Below are 22533 nucleotides of genomic sequence, written 5' to 3' on the forward strand. Positions count from 1 at the left end.
TTGTGCAAGTTGTTCACTATCCAGTTCCAGGAGTACCTTCACTCACCGTCCATGTCAGTGTCTTCAGGTGGCTCCCTGGGAGCTGTGCCATTCCCAAACTTTGTGGCTGTGTGTGTAGCCCAGTGTTATGGCACACCGGTGTTCTAACATTTATGTGGTTATTTGTATTCTTTCTCTGTCTCTGCCAGATTGATTGTTGCCTGAAGAGAGGACTCAGAGCTCATTCATTGTCTAAATCCCTATTCTGCCTTACTTGCTGCTTGATAGCTCTTTGTCGGGTGTTTATTCATTCAACTCATTTTTTGTCTGTGAATGGAAGAATTAATTGAAAACACTTTATTTGAAAAGTGACGCAAAAGCAGTAGAGAAAATAACAGCTTCATAAGTTAATGTAGATAACAGTGGTCCTAGTCCATTCAGGCAGCTACAACAAAATAGCACAAACTGTGTGGCTCATAAACAAGAGCAATTTATTTTTTTTCTCAGTTCTAGAGGCTGGGAAGTCCAAGATCATGGCACCAGCATGGCCTGACTCTGGCTGGGGGCCAACTTCCTGATTACAGACTGCAGACTTCTCTCTGTGTCCTCATGTGGTCAAAAAAACAAGAGGGCCTCTTTTATAAGGGCACTAACCCCTTTCAGGAGGACTCTTCCCTAGTGACCTAAATACCTCCCAAAGGCCATACCTCCTGGTATCATCACCTTAGGGGTTAGGATTCAACATATGAATTTGGGGTGGGGGGCAACGAACATTCAGACCATACCAATTGTTAGCATGTATTGAAATATTACATGCCAGGTATTTGCTAAGTGCTTTATGTACATCACTTAGTTGTCACAATTACCCAAAATACTACTGCTTACTTACCATTATTGTTTCTGAGTTGAAATGAAGAAATTGAGGCATAGAGAGATGAAATCACATGCTTTCGGTCACTCGGTTAGTCATTAATGCAGCCAGGGTTCTGACCCAGATGTCCTGGAGCAGAGCGCCAGCCCTGAACCATTGATGCAAGTGTGCCATCAGCTGCTTTTACTTCTTATGGGAATGTGAACGGTGACAGGGAAGGAGGGGCGCTGGCTTCCTTCCCCTATTGTACCAGTGTTTCTTGAGCACCCATTATTTGCCATCCTCTCTGCTGGGCACTGGGGGTGGCGATGAAAAGATGGTTCCTGTTCTCAGAGGCCTCTTGGTGGAGAGAAGGAGCCAGGTGTTTGAATTTGTATCACACAGTGCTTTGCTGTAAGTGGTAGATTAGCTTTTCATTTGAGGTGCCCAGTTAGCAGGAAAAGGGAGGGATGAGGATGGGCTCACAGAAGGCTTTGAGGAGGAGATGCCTGACAAAGGGAGTTTGAAAGGAAGAACAGGTACTCAGGGACGTCCAAGTATCAGGGGAGTATCCCAGGGAGAAGGAACGGCCCAGACAAAGATATAGATGTGTGGAAAACATGATGCGTTGGGGCAAATATGAGTATCTTGATCTGTTTGGTATTGTTACCCCATGTCTAAAATTAATCCATCTCTCGGGCTTCCCTGGTGGCGCAGTGGTTGAGAATCTGCCTGCCAATGCAGGGGACACGGGTTCGAGCCCTGGTCTGGGAAGATCCCACATGCCGCGGAGCAACTAGGCCCATGAGCCACAACTACTTAGCCTGCGCGTCTGGAGCCTGTGCTCCGCAACAAGAGAGGCCGCGATAGTGAGAGGCCCGCGCACCGCGATGAAGAGTGGCCCCCGCTTGTCGCAACTAGAGCAAGCCCTCGCACAGAAACGAAGACCCACACAGCCATAAATAAATAATAAATAAATTTTTTTTAAAAAGCCATTTCTCTACTGTGGATAAAAATGCAAGCTGACAGTTATACAGATTTATCTTCATTCATTCTTGATACATAAGACTCCGGTCACGGCTCCTGGGAGAGGGGGATGACTGTGCCAACACTGAGGGCTAAAGGGACCCTCTGACTTCCAGGTGGCTGTCTAGCTGTCTCTGGCTTAGCGTCCAGGTAAGTCACTGGCCAGTGAACAAACACACCATCACTGCCTCATGCCACCCATCATCACCTAGGACTGCTGGCAGCTTCTTATAGGGAAGCTACCTATAGGGCTTCCAGGGAAGCTGTAAGGCAAGCATGCCCCTTCCTTCTGAGCATAGATAGTTTAATGGGAGAGTTTGCAGTGTTCACGCCATGGGTGCCATGGAGAAATTCAGCAGTGCTGATTGCTCCTTTGGGTCATTTGTTCAGCTCAGCACCCTGAGTGCCTGTTATGTGTTTGGCAGGTTGGCCTTGGATAATAACTTTCTTCAGGTCTAGACTCATCTACCCAGCTCCACCTGGCTTTGCCACGCTCACCTTAAACTTGGTAGACCCAGTCCCAAGCCCATCGTCTTCCTCCAGTGTGCCTTTCTTCTTGTAGCCCCTGTCCTGAACGAATCCCCACCAGCCCAGGAACCCCCGTGTCTTCCTCTTCCTCTCCATTTCCCCCATATCTAAGATCTCTTCTCCTGAAATTCCTCTGGATTCCACTTCTCTGTTGCTCTTCCCCAGACACTAAGTCGGATTCTTGTTTCACATTCACCTAATCTCCTAAATGAGGTGTACACCTCTGTTCCCCTTAGCTGCCCACTATCCATCACCTATCCCACTCTTCATTTCGTTTATTAAACTCCTCCTGCATCCCAGGCACTGAGTTCGATCATGGGGCTCTCCATTTCAACACAACTGGCATCATCCTTTACCCCCCTGAGCTCACAGTCGAGGGGGGATGCAGACCAGTAAACAGGCAACCACAGCCTAAGGATGGGCACAGATGCTGAGATGACTGTGCATTAGGAAGGGCCCCTGACTTAGTCATGGGTCGTCAGGGAAGGATTCTAAGGGCAAATGATGGCAGACCTCAGAAGTGAAGGCTGGGTGAGAGAGAACCAAATGCTGAATGAGGGCTGTGGAGGCGGGGGAGGAGGAGGAGGAAGAAGGAGAGGACAAGACCATGAGAGCAGGGATGGTGTCTTACCACCATGTCCCCAGCATCCTGCTCATCACCTGGTGAACAGTGGGTGTTTAGTAAGTATTTATAGAATGAGCAAATGCAAGAGGATTTCCTGCAGAGTAAACGTATGTGCAAAGGCCCAGGTAGAGAGAGAGCACTGGGGTAGGGGGAATTGAAAGAAATCTGTGTATCTAGAACTTAGAACAGGGCTGGAGAGCGATTGTGCAGGAGGCTGAGAGCTATGGGGCCAGTCTGTTACTCCCCCACACCGAGCTGATCAAATCCAGACTGTTTAAGCCGGCGTTCATTGCACTGCTCCCTACGCGCTTGCATCTCTCCCCTTCTCTGCTCAAACCCCCGAGTCCCTGCTAGCCCTTGCCTTCCCACCACACTCTCAGCACCCCCTGGGCTCCAGCCAGAGTCTCGTGTTATTCTCCTTGGATCGAGTCCCCTCTTCCTTTGCCAAGAATAAAGTCATGTATCCTTCAGGGCACTACTTCCCCCAACTCTTACACATTCTTCTGACCCGGTCCAGATTAGCCCTTCTTTTTCTTTACTCTCCTGGAACCTTGTGTTCTGTTGTAGCTGTTATCACAGTCCACCTCCTGTTTATATTTGTGTTTATATTTAACTGTCTCTAAACAGTAAGAACTCCTTGAGGTTGGGGTGAGCGAGGTCATTCTCATCTTTAGATTTCCAGAGGTGCTCATTCGTGGTATCACGATGTATGCTGTTATTCGTACTAGAACAATGATATTTCTGATGATAGTTCTTCTGGGTTGAACTACTGGTTTGTGCCTGGCGGTCCCTCAAGAAGGCGTATCTGCTGTCTATTATTATCCCATCTATGTTTGTTGTTGAGATGCATCATATATTGTACTTCTTATCTCATCTAATTGACCCAGTAGCCCGTAGAGGAGGCTTTTCACATTTTGCAGAACGAAGAAGCAGCAGTGCAGAGGTATAAGTGACGTGCTCAAAGTCCTCCTGTAATAGATGCCAGATCTGGGCTTCAAACCCATTTCCATTTGAATTGGAAGCTTTGCCCTTGTGTACTGCTGGTTTGTATTTTGGGTGCTGGCTCAGTGTAACAGTGGGTCAACTAAGGTAGAATGAATAAAGGCTTTAGAAATATTACAAGTGAGGGTGAACTGATTCTCAGTTATGGGAGCCCCAGGTGATGCCATTGTGGCTGCCTGTTTCTCTTTCGGAGAGGAACAGGCAGAAGATAGGACTTAGTGCTATGCTAGGGGAGAAGTGCCTTGCCCGCTCCACACAGCCGGTCCAGAGACCTCATCCTTTGTCCACGTGCTTCTGCACTGATGCCGGTACATCCAGGTGGTAAAGATAAAGCACTGACCAAATTGTTACACATGCTCTACTTAAGATTTTTAGAAACACAGATGCCCTAGTAACAGGTATGGCGGTTGGCTTGCATTGAATGTCACCAGTGATTTTACCCTCTCTGGTCCTTGGTTGCCACGTCTCTGAAATTCTGAGGTCGGATGAGACATCCTCTCTCCTTCTCAGCTCTGACATCCTCCCCAGTAGGTAACATGCCTGATTGTCCTTCATCACTGCTGTTAGAAACTGGCCACACGTTACCAGCTGGTAAGAATGTGTCTCTGCGGCCTTGGTTCTTCCTCCTGAATCTCCTCCTCTCCCTGCCCACAGGCGGAACCCCCTGCATTTCCACCTCATCGCCGACTCCATCGCCGAGCAGATCCTGGCGACGCTCTTCCAGACCTGGATGGTGCCTGCCGTGCGAGTAGACTTCTACAACGCGGATGAGCTCAAGGTACCGGTGGGAAGGGAGGTCAAGCAGGATGCTTTTCTTGTTTCTGGTTTAGTAGACAGCAGCAAAGGCAGAAATCTCAGCTCGCAAACCGGAAACGTCCAGGGTATAACTGAGGGTGTTTGCCACTTGAATCTGATTTGATTATCTGAAGCATTAAAGCAACCATTTCTTTAGCACAGAATGCGTGTTGGTCTGTGCAGTTCTGGCCACCAAGGCTTTCTGTGGAGGCTGGAGGCTACTGGCCTGGTCCGTATTTAAGGAAGGCCTATGGTGGCCGATATCTGGAGAATTCTGTTACCCAGTGAGGTCAGCGCTGAGTCCGACAGGCCTGGGTTTGAATTCGTATGTTGTCATTTACTGGTCATAAGACACAATGTAAACAAGCTATACCTTTGGATCTGTTTTTTCATGAGTAGAAATGTACTTATAACACCAACCTCATGGAGTAATTAAGAGGCTCAAATGAGAGAACAATGTGAATGTGCTTTAAAAGACTATGTTGAATAAATATTAAGGATTATGTTGGGCCAGAGGGTTTCAACCAAGGGAGACTCATTTGGCCACCTCATTCCCTTGCTTAAAATCCTCCTGTGGTACCACGTGGTCTGCATCAAGCTTGAGATTCACAATCTGATTTTTTTTTTTTTTTTTTTTTAAACATCTTTATTGAAGTATAATTGCTTTACAATGGTGTGCTAGCTTCTGCTTTACAACAAAGTGAATCAGTTACACATATACATATGTTGCCATATCTCTTCCCTCTTGCATCTCCCTCCCTCCCACCCTCCCTATCCCACAATCTGATTTAAAAGTCCTGCATATTCTGGCTCTTGACTCTTCTTCCAGTCTCATCTCTGGCCATTCCTGCAAATTTGCTTATTACTCAGCTCGAAGAAACCACCTCTGGGCTCTCTGCCCTCCCTCCTGCATTTGAGCCTTTGCTTCTGCTGTTCCTTCTATCTGACACACCCTTCCAGCTACCTGTCACAGCTCCCACTCATCCTTCAGGACTCAGCTCCATGGCCACCCCCTCTGAGAACTTCCTATGACTCCTCCAGGAAAGAGGAAGACGTTTTCTGTTCACTTGCCCGTCGAGTGCTTTAGTTTAGAACCTTCTTAACAGGGGACGGGGCTGGGAGCACATCTTGTTCTTTTCTGTATTTCTGGCGCATTTGTTGGTACCCTGTAACGCTTGTGGATTTAACCAATTGCTGTTATTAGCGGAACATGTAACTTTGCAGAAACCGTTGCTGCTCTGTCTCCAGTCACCTTGGGAAGGACTAAACACCTAGGCATGAGGCAGATTTTAGCAAATTGCTTGGTCTAAACCTCATAAAGCCATTATCTTTTCATTTCAGAGCCATAGCATTTTAAATAGATCACAAAGATGTTGGCCAGAGTTGCTGATTTTCCCACATTTCAGGCTCTGAGGTTGATCGAGATGTTCGGAATTTAGCATTTGGGGATTGTCGTGGTAATTTGTGTGCCATTCCAATCTATTCTGAGCTAAAATTGATTAACACTCTTAAAAAGGGAAAAACAAAATTTAACAAATTGCTGCGCTAATTAAGGTGAAAGCAAGCCACTCTGTCTCCCGGGGTCTGAGGGCCAACACCATGGGGAAAAGCAGCGGGGGGCGGGGGGGGCACGTCTGGCACAGCATGCATGTTCTTTCTTAGAGCAGTCCTGTGTCTGTGCCCTGTGCAAGCCTCACCCCCTCTGCTCTTTGAGGAAACATGAAGTAGTTGAAAACCCCAGCTTCATTTCCCATCTTACCATTAAAGAGCTATCTGATTTGGGTTCTGAGCCTTGGCTTGATCAGCTGAAAATGGGTGGAACCCTGCCAGCTGTGGAAGAAGATATTGGATTAAATAAGATAACTCATGTGAAGACCCAGCAGTGCCTGAAATGCAGCAGGTTCTTGACAATCCCTCATTCCCCTTTGCAGCCATGGCAATATAGGATTAAAAAGCTCTTGATTGAAGGCCCGTAGGGAAATCCACGGGCAGTTGGGAGGTTGGAAGGTAAGGCACGGTGGCCTGTAAGCTGCCCCCGGGAACCCCAAGGCTTCCTTAGGGCCTTGGAGGAAAGGAGGGGACTGGTGTGGGGGAAGACTAGGGCTCTGACTCCCTCATGCCCACATGAATCCAGGTATCCATTATTTTTACGCACTGGAGTTTTGTCCATTTGAATTGAGGACTCCATGGCTTAAAAAATAAGAATTGAAAAAAAATAACAATCTGATGCGTTCTAAAGGATATCGTCTCCAGAGTCCTGCCCTTGACCCTGCCTTCTGCTGCTGACTCTGCCATGCAATGTCCCTACCGTCTGCATTTTATTTCCCTACCTCTTACACATCTATCACCCACAGTCCTGTATCCCGTGAGGCAGTTGTCAGAATCTGGTAAGGACAGTGAGTATGAAGGCATTTTGTAAAACATAATTTTTCCATAATTCATGATAACAGTCATAATAATTTATACATAATTCTGCTCAACAAACCTAAACCGTGGTCTACCCACTCCCCCCGACCTGAGCCTCTCCTGGAATCTAGCACCACCACCTACTTAGTCGCTCATCCAGAACCGAGAGTTTGCCTTCGATGGGTCCCTTTCTCTCTCTGAGCATCTGGCCATTTGAGGTCCTAGCTAGTCTTCGTCTCCCGTGCTACCATCCTTGTCTAACCCTGTGTGCTCTTTCGCCAACACAACAGCAGTTTTTTGTTTTGTTTTGTTTTCCCAGACAAGTCTTTTCCCTTCTCCTCCGCTCACGTCTCCTCACCCGCATCTGTTCTCCGTCAGTAGCATGAGTCAGCCTTTCCAAAGGCAAGCCCAGCCACACCTTCCCCATCCTCTGCGTAAAACCTTCAGTGATTTCCGGATGCTACTAGGATGGAGACCACAGTCCTTAACTGAGTCGAGTTTTTCTGCACCGTCTGGCTCCTACCTCCTCCTGACTTCATCTTGTACTGTTGGCACCATTGCTCCCCCACTGGATCTTCCAGTCTGCTGTGCTCCTTCCCTTCCGCCGGGGGCCTTTGCACAAGGCATTTCTTCTGTCTGTTGTACTCTGAGCCTGCTCTCCCCCATCGCTGAGTCCGCGTTCTCTTGCTTAAGCTCCATGTACACAAGGACACCTTCCCTGCCTTCATCATCTCATAGGGGTTTCTTTGTTGTATCTTCTCGGAGGATCACATACGTTTCTTTAGTAAACTCGCTGCCGAGTGCAAGCTTTCACGTCTTTGTGTGATAAGCTGGTAAATGTCTGTCTCCCCTAGAGTGCAGGCTCGGAAAGAGCTGGGATCCTGTTTGTTTTTCATCACCCTTGTAACCTTAACACTTGCTCAGCAAACCTAAACCATGATGATGCCTCACCTATGAAAACATTTGCTAAATGAATGATACACAGTAAATTCAGCACTGGTTGCCTAAGAGACATAAAGCCATTAGGAAGAGGTTTCAGTTTTGTTTTGTTTTTTTTTAATTGAAGTATAGTTGATTTACAATGTCATGTTAATTTCTGCTGTACAGCAGAGTGATTCAGTTATACATATATATACCTTCTTTTTTTATATTCTTTTCCATTATGGTTTATCATAGGATATTGAATATAGTTCCCTGTGCTATACAGTAGGACCTTGTTTATCCATCCTGTATATAATAGCTTACGTCTGCTCACCCCATGCTCCCACTCCATCCCTCCCCCAACCCCATCTCCCTTGGCAACCACCAGTCTGTTTTCTGTGTCTGTGAGTCTATTTCTGTTTCATAGGTAGGTTCATTTATGTCATATTTTAGATTCCACATGTAAGTGATATATGGTATTTGTCTTTCTCTTTGATTTACTTCGCTTAGTATGATAATCTCTAGTTGCATCCATGTTGCTGCAAATGGCATTATTTCATTCTCTTTTATGGCTGAGTAATATTCCATTGTATATATGTACCACATCTTCTTTATCCATTCATCTGTCAGTGGACATTTAGGTTGAGGAAGGGGTTTCTTGGTCACTGTCAGGGTTCACCACATTCCTGAGGCCCCTTGTGGCTCAGGGCATGGGCAGACAGCCAGGTATTTGTCTACCAGTGACCCTGCAGTGACATAGATGAGGAAGCTCCATCTGTGCCAACCCGCCTTAACATCCCAAGAGCAGCTGTGGGACAGATGGAGTGTCTTTCCATGACAGGTAAACCAGGAAGGGAACGCACTGAAACACCATCCGTTAGATGGCATTAGAGAAGGGATGGATGATGACGTGGAATGGTGCTGTGTTCTTTACTTGCATCCAGGAAACATGTCGGATGGTAGCGTCAGCAGACCCATAAGACGGCCTCCCCCGATAGGGATGAGAAATCGCTTTGTACAGCTGTTGGTAGTGGCATTTCTCAGAAATACTCCTGTGGGCCCCTTATTCTATCTGTTAGCTCTGGAGAATGGAGTAATAGGGGAAAGGACGTTATGAAAGATCAGTGCATGATTAAAAATGAGCTGTGAGAAATTCACGCTGAACTGGTGTACTTCCCTCCGTAATGACCAATTAGTGCGGATTTGCAAATAGTGATGGCTCAGCCTGCCCGTCTCTGTGGCCTGTGAAATGCTCACTGGTCTTTCTGATGTTTATGTGGCCCATTCATTTCCAGCTTCCGAGGCCCCAGATCAACAGGCTACGGGGACTGAGTGCCCCAAACTCTACCCAGGACATGCAGCTCCTGTCACCAGGGGAGGGGGGCAGCAGGACAAGGACGATGACTTCTTTTCGTGTGGAGCTTTGCAGGTGGCGGCATGCTCTCACTCACTTCTCAGGACTACCCTGTGGGGTGGAGAGAGGAGTTTCATTACCTCCATCTCACAGGCAATTTATAAATTGAAGCTCGGAGTCGAAGGATATTTGCCTAAGATCAGGCAGCTAATAAATGCCAAGGCAGCTATTTGATTTTTCCCTTTCCAAATGAAATGATAGGAGATGCATGATTGTGTAATTCAGTAGACACAGAGGTGGGATGGATCCGAAGGAAAGGAGGGGGACGTGGGTTGCTGCCACTGGATGAAGCTGCCACTGTTGAATTGCACTTGAACTCAAAATTCCTGTTTTCAGTGACTGTGGACCCCATAGGCTGTGGTGTAACCTCAGCTATTTATGGAACACTTTCTTTCTTACGTTTACATGGTTTTCTCATGGAACGCTCACAAAAATTCTGTGGATCGGTCCTGTTATGATCCCCATTATACAGATAAGGAAACTGAGGCTTAGGGAGGTTAAATAACCCCAAATCACATGCATAGCTAGTATGTGGTAGAGTTGGGATTAAAACCCAGAACTGACACCATAACCCATGTTCTTTCTCCTGTGTTCTGGTTCCTTCTCTGTGGCCTGTTTTTAAGCTAAGATACTATAATTGTGTCTAGACAAGGGTCCTCTGAGCTCTCGGTGGTGTTCTTTTTCTGGTTGTTCCTGAAGAATAAATGAGTTAAGCATGACCCCTCCATTTAAAGGCCTGCAGCGAGCGGCCTTCCTGCTGGGGACCAAAGTGTGTCTTACTAATGATGCTGCTGAGGGCTGGGACAGCCCCATCACTGCCATCCAAGGATCATTTTCTAAACTAAACAGTCACCACTCTGGACAGTTTGCCTTAAATCAGCGAGATATTTGCCAGTGTTCAGACGAGGCCCTGCATGCCCAACAGCCTTTGATCTTGCCCCTAGTTGGCCCAGGAAGTCACCCCCAAGCCACCACTGGGGTGAGGATGATCCCGAGCTCGTGAAGGGAAGTGGCTGGCGTGGGGGCTGTTTCATGATTCCCCTGTCTAGCTGGGAGCCCTCATTTATCTCCTTTTCTCTTAGACCTGATGCCTGCTCATTACCAGCATCAGAAAGATTATGAAGTGGGATTCAGGGCTGTGGTTACAGAAAACATTGATGGTTGACTCTAAAAGTTGCCGTCCTACTCATACTCAATTGCCTTTGTGCTGGTCCCTATGGAGTATTGTAGAGGTTCTCTTAGATAACTGCCATCTTTCAGCACCTGCTGTCCTTTGGGAGACAGACTTCTATTGTTCCTCTCACTGGGGGATGGAGACACTACTGCCCGCCCCATCTGTTTCCTTGGAAGATATGCCTCCTGAGTGATGGGCATTTTCAGGTGGGAAGGATTGATGATGACATGAACTCATAGGGTCTCAGGGTTAAAAAGAAACCCAATACTCATAGCTATTTTTTGACAAATGAGGCCCAGTGGGGGTTAAGCAAGTTGCCCCAAATCTCACATATGACTCTTCTCCAAATTGGATCTGGATTTTATGATCCAGGCCTGGAGTATAGTTCAAAGGGACCACACGCTTGGCAGTGGCCGAACTTCCAGTGCAGTGACCAGATATCCCCATGGGCTGGAGCAGTTCCAATTAGACTTGACCTGCAGAGGAGAGACAGAAGCTCTGGACCCTCCTAGAGGGTAGGATCTGCTCGGAGATGCCCTGAAGAAGAAAGAAATGAAGCCAGGTGGCCTTTAGAATTGCCTTGTCCAGTTTCACCAGTAATATGGTAATGATGAGAGTAAGACAGAGAACTTAATCGTCTTTCCACGTTGGTAGCTCTAGGTCCCCTTTATTGGTAAAGAAGAGGTCTTGTAATGGAAAGCATGGTGCTTGGCACATAGTAGGCCCTCAACAGATTCTATTTCCTTCCCTTCCTCTTTGGTGTATTTGGAGACGGCTGTGATTAACCTGTTAAATCTTCTCTTGTCCAAACCCACCACGTCAACACACCTTCTCTTCCTCTGCAACAAAGGAACAAACGACGGCTGACCGCTCATCAGAGGGCACATGTTTTAGGTTGTTTTTCTAGAATAGTTTATGGATTTAGGCTCTTGTTCTTTCTGTCCTTGTGGGCCAAACATTATGCAGGAGGGCTGGCTGAGGTTACATATTATGTCCAGGTCTGGAAAAGTTGGCATTTTCCCATTTTCTTTACTGCTTTACTGGTTCCTGGATTATCTGCATGGTTTTTGAATGGGAGAGCTGGTTCTCTAAGGCCTGCAATGCACCTCGGGCCTTTGTGTTAGGCTTTTCTCTCCGATAACAAGCGCGAGATCACAGAACAGACCTGGATAAGTGAAATGCGTAACGTACTTTTCTGTATTCAGAAGACTGATCTTTGGCTTTTAAATACCAGACATGGAACATTGTAGACAACCAACAGAAATTGTAACCTGTGTTAGAAGAGAATCTTTCTGTGTCAGTTGTACAATTCACTTTGTACACAGGCAAATGTCTCTTTATGTAATGGAGTGTCCTAATGAATGGGCTCTGTCCCCTTTTGAAAATCATAGAATCTTAATTAGGAAGGAACTTGGCATTCGTCTGGCATAACCTTCCACTTTCTTCTATAATATTCTATGTAAATGGTCATTAATCTTCTGCTTTTGAGTCCTTCCAGAGATAAGAGATCATTACCTCCCAAAGGACCTTGTTCCATATTTAGAAACTCGATTAGAAATGTTTGCCTTGTGCTGTGCTGAAATCATCTTTTTGATCCCCCCCGCCCGCATTGGTCCTGAGCATTAAGAAAGACTGAATGTGAGTGTATATATCATTGTCTGGTCACTTGTCTGCCTTCCATACTAGACTGTGAGAACCAAGAGGGCAAGGCCCGTAACTTTTTTCTTTAGGCCCAATGTTTAGGATACAACCTGACCAATGGTGGCTCCCAGAAAATGCATGAGCTCTGTTTGGGGTCTGCACAGTAGGTCAGCCAGGTGTTTGAGGACTTAGCATATCTACTAAGTCCTCTCCTCGTCATCCCCATGCCTTCAACTATAATCCGAATGGCAGTGCTGGGAGCCTAGTTGACACTTAAATTTATCCTCTGACGCGTTAATGTGATAAGTGGTTTCCGAGTTTTTACCTTCCTTGAATGGGCTCACTTTTTTCTCTGTCTCTTATGTCTACCATTCTCTATGGTTCTTCAGAATATAACAGTTGTTCCAGATCTCTGTATGTGACATGCCCCTCCTGGAGCTCAGACTTAAACTCATTTAAAGCAATTTAGTGTCCCCTGACCCACCTTTTCCCCATCTTGAACATTGATCCCTTTCCACTTGCATTGCTGTGGTCTTCTCGTCCATTCCCCTTGATAAAGAAGGAAATGCTTTTCCTGAACCTGATTTCATTGTGTCTTTTCAAGAATCCCATGCTATAGAAACAGCATATGTTTTCTTTGGTTAATAAGGAACTTACCAAAGGTATTAGCAGAATGCGGCTAATTAGAGGTCTGAGTGATGCTGAAATCTCGTTCTCTTGGACTTCAGTGCAGTGTTATTCTCTGGTACCACAGGTCTTATTTGTACAGAATTTGAGTTAAACAACTTCAGTGATTCAAGAGAGTAGTTATAATGATGGGTTTTGGAATATGAGTTGGACGCCCCCTCCCCACCCAAAAAAAAAAAAAGAGAAAAAGAGAGACCAGAGGTATTTGATGGATAGTGAGAAAGTAGTGGGCAAAGTCAACTGGAGATTATGGTGAGGTTAGAAAACTTTTACAGTGAGAGCAGGAGTTTTTGTCCAAATGTTTTGAAAGGATAAAAGGCTGGGTTTGGGGAGTGAAATGTTAGAGCTTCTAAAATGTGTTTTAGAGGAGGTACATTTTTGGCACGTTACCCTGGGATGGAGTGGCTGAGTTGGTGAAAAGCTAACGAAAATTAAGGGCTGCAGGCACTCCAAAGTCAAGGTGTTGGATGGGCCCTCCAGAGTTTGATGAAATACAAGAAAAATTGTCACGAGCTAAAAAAAATTCTATGCATGTAGATCAAAAGGGGCCCTTACAATCCAGGTAAAATCAGTGGTAAGTTGCGCACATCAGGCTATATACCCTAGAAAAAAAGTTTTTTTATTTATTTTATTGAAGTATAGTTGATTTACAATGTTGTGTTAATTTCTACTGTATAACAAAGTGATTCAGTTATATATATGTGTATATATATTCTTTTTCATATTCTTTTCCATTATGATTTATCATAGGATATTGAATATATCAGTAGTTCCCTGTGCTATACAGTAGGACCTTGTTGTTTATCTATTCTCTATATAATAGTTTGCATCTGCTAATCCCAAACTCTGAATCCATCCCTCCCCCATGCCCCATCCCTGTTGGCAACCACAGATCTGTTCTCTTTGTCTGTGAGTCTCTTTTTATGTCATAGATAAGTTCATTTGTGTCTTATTTTAGATTCCACATATAAGTGATATGATATTTGTTTTTTTCTCTCTTACTTCACTTGGTATGATAATCTCTAGGTCCATCCATGTTGCTGCAAATGGCATTATTTTGTTCTTTTTTTATGGCTGAATAGTATTCCATTGTATATATGTACCACATCTTCTTTATCCATTCATCTGTTGATGGACATGTAGGTTGTTTCCATGTCTCGGCTATTGTAAATAGTGCTGCAGTGAACGTTGGGGTGCATGTATCTTTTCAGATTATAGTTTTGTCCAGATATATGCCCAGGAATGGCATTGCAGGATTATATGGCAAGTCTATTTTTAGTTTTTTGAGAAACCTCCATACTGTTTTCCATAGTGGTTGCACCAACTTACATTCCCACCAACAGTGTAGGAGGGTTCCCTTTTCTCCACACCCTCTCCAGCATTTGTTATTTGTAGACTTTTTAATGATGGCCATTCTGACAGGTGTGAGGTGGTACCTCATTAGAGTTTTGATTTGCATTTCTCTAATAATTAGCAACATTGAACATCTTTTCTTGTGCCTGTTGGCCATCTGTATGTTTTCTTTGGAGAAATATCTATTTAGGTTTTCTGCTCATTTTTTGATTGAGTTGTTTGTTTTTTGGTTACTGGCATGACTGTTTGTAATGTTTGGAAATAAAGCCCTTGTCCATCACATCATTTGCAAATATTTTCTCCCAGTCTATTAGAAATATATTTAAATTATAAAGAACAAAAAAATTCTTCCTTTAAGAATAACTCTCATTAATAAGAATTGATTATGTACGAACTTAATAGCTTCACATGCATAATCTTATTTTATCCCCACAATAAGCCTTGAGGTGACTATAATTATTTTCACCCATTTCCAGGTGAGGAAATAGAGGCTTATAAAAGAGACTTGTTGAAATTACTCAGTACTGTGGAACTAAACTGTGAATCCAAGTCGTCTGACTCTTGAGTAATGCCATCCAATAGAACTGTAATGATGAATCATGTGTAATTAAAAAATTTCTAGTAGCCATATTTGCAAAAGCAAAGTGAAACAAGTGAAGTGAATTTTAATAATACATTTTATTTAATCCTGTATATCTAAAATATGTTGATTAATATTTTAAAAATTACTGATGAGAAATCTTTTTTTTTTTAATTTTATGTATTTATTTATTTATTTATGGCTGTGTTGGGTCTTCGTTTCTGTGTGAGGGCTTTCTCTAATTGCGGCAAGTGGCGGCCACTCTTCATCGCGGTGCGCGGGCCTCTCACTATCGTGGCCTCTCTTGTTGCGGAGCACAGGCTCCAGACGTGCAGGCTCAGTAGTTGTGGCTCATGGGCCTAGTTGCTCCGCGGCATGTGGGATCTTCCCAGACCAGAGCTCGAACCCGTGTCCCCTGCATTGGCAGGCAGATTCTCAACCACTGCACCACCAGGGAAGCCCACCGATGAGATATCTTGCACACTTTTTTTTTTCCACACTAAGTCTTTGAAGTCCAGTGTATGTTTTATGTGTCCCACCTTGGACAGCTGCATTTCACGGGCTCAACAACCACTTATGGTTGGTGGCTGTGGACTAGGGGTAGAGCGTCGTATCTAAGGCAACCTTATAATGCAAGGGTAAGAGGTGGAGGGAACCATTCTGTGTTTGAAGAATAAAAATTCTCACTATAATAATAAATGTCCTAATAAAATGTTTACAGAGTTTTGAGCAAGACAGAGACCCGAGAATACCAGCCAAGTTCCCTCATGTATAAAGGCAACAGGAAAAAAAAAAAAAGATATGTTATGCAAGTGCTCACACAATATGCACCAGTGTATTATACTTCTTGAAGAAAAAATCATCAGTTACTTGCCAGCCAACCAAAAAAGTAATCAAAATGAATATTCACGAATAGAAGAGGTCTTGTTCTAAAGGGGCAGGCAGTATGTACTGGAAGAAGTTACACATGGAATGATCTGTAAATAATTGTTTTAAGTCAGTTGCAAAGCTGAATGCAGATGCCAAAAGTTGCTCTTGCAAACATACAAATAACCAGATAATCACAGACATTTTGAAACAGCCTCAGAAGTGTGTTGGATTTAAAAGCTGCTAAATTTCTGCTGTTTTGTAGGGTAACTCAGATGGTATTTTTTCAGCCCTTCATTCTGATCATCAGGGAAAAAAAGATGTTTCTGGATAGTTCAAAGGTGACCGCTGGTAAAGTTATAAATAGATTTAAAACTAAGTTATTGGAGATGATTATTGCAGATGAAAGAAACTCTACATAAGATAGGTAGGAAGCAAAGAAAATGAGAAAACTATTGGATGTCCATATGGGGAAAAATGAATTTTGACCTTCACTATATACCATATGCAAAAATTAACTTGAAATGAGTCTCACCCCTCAATGTAAGAGCTACAAATACAGAACAGTAGAAGAAAGCAAAGGAGAAAATCGTAGTGACTATAGGTTAGGCAAAGATTTCTTCAATAGGATACGAAAAGTGCAAACTAAAAAAAGATACTGATAAATTGGACTTCATCTAAACTGATAGTTTTTGTTCTTCCAAAGACATTAATAAAAATAAAATGACAAGCCACAGACTGGAAGAAAATACTTGCAGAGCAGATGTCTGATAAAAGTTTTGTATCTGGAATATAGAGAGAGAACTCTTGAACAAGAAGACAAATGACTCAGTTTGAAAATGGGCAACATATTGTAAGAGACACATCACCAGAGCAGACATAGGGATAGCCAGCAAATCCCTGTAAAATGCTCAACATCGTTAGTCATCAGGGAGATGCAAATTAAGATCATCATGGGATACTACTTCACACTCACTACAATGGCGAAGATTAAAAAGCCTTACAATAAAAAGTGTTGGTGCGCAGGCGGAACAGCCAGGACTCTCATACATGGTTGGCGGAAGTATAAAATGGTTCAGCCACTTTGGAAAACAGTTTGTTAGTTTCTTAAAAAGTTAAACACGTACTCACAATATGGCTCAACGATTCCACTCCTGGGTGTTCATCCAAGAGAAATAAAAATGTACATGCACACAAAAATTTGTATGTGAATATACATAGCTTTATTCATAGAACTCGAGTGTCCATCAGTTGTAGAAAACAACGGTGGTATATCCATTCAATGGAATGTTGCTCAGCAATGAAACATATGACACATGTAACAATATGAATGAATCTCAAAAGTGGTATGCTGAGTGAAAAAAGCCAGACAGAAAAGACTGCATGTTACATCATTTCATTTATATGAAATTCTTGAAAGCAGATCAGAAGTTACTAGGGGCCAAATGGCAGTGTGGTGGGGATTGCCTTCAAAGGGGCATGAGGAAACTTTTGGGGCTGATGGAATTGTTCTGTGAAGTGATTGCTGTAGCAGTTGCAGACTGTACTTTTGTTGAATTGTACATTTAAAAGGGCTGATTGTAGGGACTTCCCTGGCGGTCCAGTGGTTAAGACTCCACGCTTCCACCGCAGGGGGTGATGGTTCGATCTCTGGTTGGGGAACTAAGATCCCACATGTCAGGCGAAACGACCAAAAAATAAAAATATGTTTAAAAAAAAATAAAAATAGAAGGGCTGATTGTAATGTATTTAAATTTTTTCTCAAAGCTGAAAAATAATGCATAAAATACTATTCCAGATGCAAAACCAGCATCATTTCTTTTAATAAATATAAATGCTTTAAACTCTTCTATTGTTGGACAAAACTGATGCTTGATTAAATGGTGATATCTGAACTGTGTGCTTACTATCTTTAAGAAACACACCTAAAATAAATTATAAAGTTTAAAAATAAAGTTTATAGGGTGTCTCAGACTTACGAAGACAAATACAGTAAAGATACGTTAATTGCAGATGAACACAAATATAATTAAATACATTTAATTAGATAAAATTAATAATTTTGAATTGATGAGTGTGATATCCATAAGAGGATGTACTAGCCAAGCTATTTTCCAAGGAGAAGTCTTCCAAATATATAAAGCAAAAACTGATAGAAATATGGGATATATTGGGAGAGTTTCAGCCACTAAAAATGCAAATTGTATTGTTAATGACAAAGATAGTTTTAAAACTGTAATCAATAGCAATAGATATCAAATTTCATATCCATCAAATGGAATAAAAATGATTTTTCAAATGGAATAAAAATGGATTTTCAAGTGTTCATGAAAAAATTACATAAATTGAGGGCCAGAGAAAACCTCATTAAAATTCAAATCATAAAAATTATATAGGCCCCATTTCTGACCACAGTGTAGTAAAACTACATGTCAGAAACAGACTTTTAAGCCTATCCTCTATGTCTGTGAGTCTGTTTCTGTTTTGTAGATAGGTTCATTTGTGCCAAGGGAGAGGGAGTTGGAGGAGGGAAGGATTAGGAGTTTGGGATTAGCAGATGTAAACTATTACATATAAGATGGATAAACAACAAGGTCCTACTGTATAGCACAGGGAACTGTATTCAATATCCTGTGATAAACCATAATGGAAAAGAATATTAAAAAAAAAGAATTTCTATATGTGTATAACTGAGTCACTTTGCTGTACAGCAGAGATTGGCATAGCATTGTAAATCAAGCATACTTCAATTAAAAAAATTTAAAAAAACAGAAACAAACTTTTAAATGGGTGGTTCAAAATACTTGGAAATTAGGAGAGGGTGAAGAATTTCTCTAAATGCTTATTTAATACAAAAGGAAATAAAAACTAAAATTATAGCCTACTCTGAAAATAGCAAAAGAAGGACATTTCACTGTAAAGTTTATGGCATGTGCCCAAAGCTGTCACTGGAGATGTTTTAATAGCCTTTAGTGCTTTCATTACTCAAAAACAAAGATGATGATAAATGAATCTCACATTCCACTTGGTAATTTAGACAAGAACGGTGGTGTGGACCTGAGGAAAGCAGAAGGGAAATAAAGTTAACAGCAGAAGTCCATGAAGTAAGAAAAATGAAAAACAGAAAACTAAAATTAAAATTTTGAAAGCTGGTTCTGTGTATAAGAAAATGGCAAACATCTGGCAAATCTAATAATGAACAATAGAGAAAATATTAATAAGCTAAAGAGTAAAGATATAGTATGCAACAGTACACATAGAAAATGATAATAGCAATAATAGCCAACATTTATTTGGTATTTATCACATACCAGATACAGTTGTAAGCATTTAATGTGGATTATCTCAATTAATTCTCACAATGACCCTTTAAAACTAGTGCTATCATGATCCCATTTTGCAGATGTGGAACCTGAGACTAGAGACAATTTGGCCAGGACATTTGGGTTAGAAAAGGGTGGAAACAGGAAAGAAGCCCTTCAGCTGGTTGTGGGTCTGGGTTTTAACCCTACACATAACACTGTAAAATCCCATGCTGATTTGTGAAATCAGTGAGGTGTAATCCTGTGTTTGCCTGAAATAATGTTTGCATTTATTGCTGCCAATCGCCTGAGGCACTGTCAGTCCTAATTACTTTGAATTAAATTCTCTGAGGTTTGTCAGATCTAACAGGTAGCCTGAGTTGAGAGCACACACCATTGTATGGTCCAGCTTCAAGGTATTGTACTAATTCTCAAGATTCCCTCCCCACAACCAGCCACAGTTAGTCATCAAGCTAAAGACCAGTGTGTTTCCTGGCTTTTCTCTTCTGGATGGTGGAGTTTATTTCTAGATTACCTTTATTCAGAGAGTAAAGAATTTGGGGTCCTAATTTTGTTCAGATGTCTTCTCTCTGACTCCTTATTAAGCCAGACCATGATCCTTATCTTCTCTCTCCTGTACCCCACCCATGGTAATGAAAGCAGAAGTTCAAGGGCTGCTTCCCTCAGGGCAATGCTTGGGTTCAGGAATTAGTTATAGTCTAATTTTCCAACTTTTATTTGCTTTTTTATTTTTTTAATACATTAATTTGATCATGTTGCCTCTGTTTTTTTTGTTTTTTTCAAATTTTTTTATTTATTATTTATTTATCTATTCATGGCTGTGTAGGGTCTTCGTTTCTGTGCTAGGGCTTTCTCTAGTTGTGGCAAGCGGGGGCCACTCTTCATCGCGGTGCGCGGGCCTCTCACTATTGCGGCCTCTCTTACTGCGGAGCACAGGCTCCAGACGCGCAGGCTCAGCAATTGTGGCTCACGGGCCCAGCCGCTCCGCAGCATGTGGGATCTTCCCAGACCAGGGCTCGAACCCGTGTCCCCAGCATTGGCAGGCAGATTCTCAACCACTGCGCCACCAGGGAAGCCCCCTTTTATTTGCTTTTAATGTTTGTAGTTTTGCTTTCATGCCAACTTATGTTTTATTCATATAATATATATAAACTGTACATATAATTATATGTATTAAATACATAATTGTATATGCATAGGTATTATATATTTATAATATAGATCTTAATATATACTGTATATATAAGGTCTATATAATATGCATATAATATGTATATACCGTGTAAAATATATATGTAAATATATGTATGTTTGTGTATTAAATTGTATACATATCTCCCATTGAAAGGGGTTTTGGGTTATCTAGTTCGCCATGTTACCTGAAACGTCTTCCCTCCCCATCTATCATTTAGAGCTCAGGTTAATCTCAAGGACACTGTTCTTCGCCCACCATTCTATTAATGTTTGTGTTCCCCTCCTAATTAGGCTGTCATGCCACTCTGTGCTTCCTTTGTCATAACGCTTGTCATTGTATAATTATTTGTTAAACATCTTCCTTATATAATTATTTGTTAAATACTTTCCAGGCCTAAGTGTTGGTTATAAGTGTGACTCATCCCCTACAATGTGAAGTTCGCTGGATGGTCTTGCCCACCCCATCCCTGTTGTTAGCACAGTGCTTGCGCAGAATTGACTCTCAGTAAACATTCGGGTGAAGAAGTCTTGATAGCATTGCTGAGGCTTTTCCTCCACGCAGCAGGGAAGAGTCCCAGCATCAGTTACTTCTCTCTGCTCTAAATTTGAAAAGGAAAGAGTGATGTCTTACGTTTTGGTATTCATCAACCCTTGCTTGAGGAAGAATTAGCAACCTATAGAGAAAGAACAGATTATGCAGCAAAGGGTGTTATTGTGAAGATTGCGAATTTGGGAAAAGATCAAACAGAGTATCGTCAGATGCAAAAAATGAATTTTGGATTGATTAAAGAGTTAAGTTTAAAACAGAACATTAAACAAAACTGGAAGAAAACTATGAACACTTTCATCTAAGAGTGAGGAAAATGTGCATATACCCAAGGGAAATGGGGGAAAAAATTGTCAAGGGAAAAGTCTACCAGATTTGACTAATTAAAATGGGGAAAAAAAGGGAAAAATTCTGAATGTCAATCAGCAATTGAAACAAAATTAAATGGCAAGTGATAAGTTGGGAAAATTATACTTTAAACAAACATAGCAGATAACATATATAAAGGGCTCTCACAAATCAATAGGAAAAATAAATAGACCAATGGAAAACGGGTAAAGGATAAGCATAAAGGAATTCACAAAATAAAATAAGCAAACGGTTTAAAAAATATATATAGAGAGAGAGTAATACAGCAATATCACTAACTATTCAAAGCAACAGGAAATAAGATTTTTATATCTAAATGGCAAAGGCTTTTAAAAATGTATCACCTAATACTGGCAAGTATCCCTTGGGACCAACTCTCATGAAAGTGTCTGTTATAAATGAATGTCAGAATAGTCTTTCTTTTTAATAGTTTGGCAGTACTTATCAAGATTCTTTAAGAATATATACAAGCTGTGAGTCAATTTCCAAGTACGTTTGGAGTTCATTGCGTGGGTACAAAGGAGAACTCTCACTTATCTCTTCTTTAACTTATGGTGGAAACAGAAGAGCTGTTTTGAAGATTGGACTGCAAGAACAAGAAAACTCAAATTCAGAGATCACCACCATCAATGTTTTATTTTTTGGAAAATTAGCAAAGGAGTGTGGTAAAGTTTTCTATGAAGGGGACATCATTGCAGTGGCTGGATTTGTTGTTTTGTCAACATCTTCATCTACAAGCAGAGATGGTAAACTTTGCTAACTTTTGAAAGCATCTGAGGACTTCGAATCAACTGTTTATGTTTATGTTAGATCTGTAAGAGATTTTTCTACAGAATCAATGTCTTTGGTTCGAGCCACACACTATGTATATACACCCCTGAATCAACTTAGGAGTGGCATTATTGTCCATGTCTATGGTGTTGTGAAGTTCTTTTTGCCTCCATATCTAAGCAAAGGAACTGCCGTGTGGCTGACAGGGTCTTGGTGCTCTGGCCAGGTGTCAGGCCTGAGCCTCTGAGGTGGGAGAGCCAAGTTCAGAACATTGGACCACCAGAGACCACCCAGACCCATGTACTATCGTTCGGCGAGAGCTCTTCCAGAGATCTCCGTATCAACGCTAAGACCCAGCTCCACTCAACAACCAGCAAGCTCCAGTGCTGGACACCCCATGCCAAAGACCTAGCAAGACAGGAACCCAACCCCACACATTAGCAGAGAGGCTTCCTAAAATCATAAGTTCACAGACACTCCA

General features: G+C 42.4%; 1 protein-coding gene across 1 annotated transcript in view; it reads left to right on the forward strand.

Annotated features, from left to right (window-relative positions):
- The window catches only part of LARGE1 (LARGE xylosyl- and glucuronyltransferase 1), a 598072-nt gene that overhangs the window by 300804 nt on the left and 274735 nt on the right, over positions 1–22533 (forward strand). Inside the window, 1 exon segment of the mRNA XM_061204391.1 lies at positions 4665–4788. Within this exon segment, the coding sequence (XP_061060374.1) occupies positions 4665–4788 (124 nt within the window).

This window comes from Eubalaena glacialis, chromosome 11 (assembly GCF_028564815.1).
Source record: "Eubalaena glacialis isolate mEubGla1 chromosome 11, mEubGla1.1.hap2.+ XY, whole genome shotgun sequence".
Lineage (NCBI taxonomy): Eukaryota > Metazoa > Chordata > Mammalia > Artiodactyla > Balaenidae > Eubalaena > Eubalaena glacialis.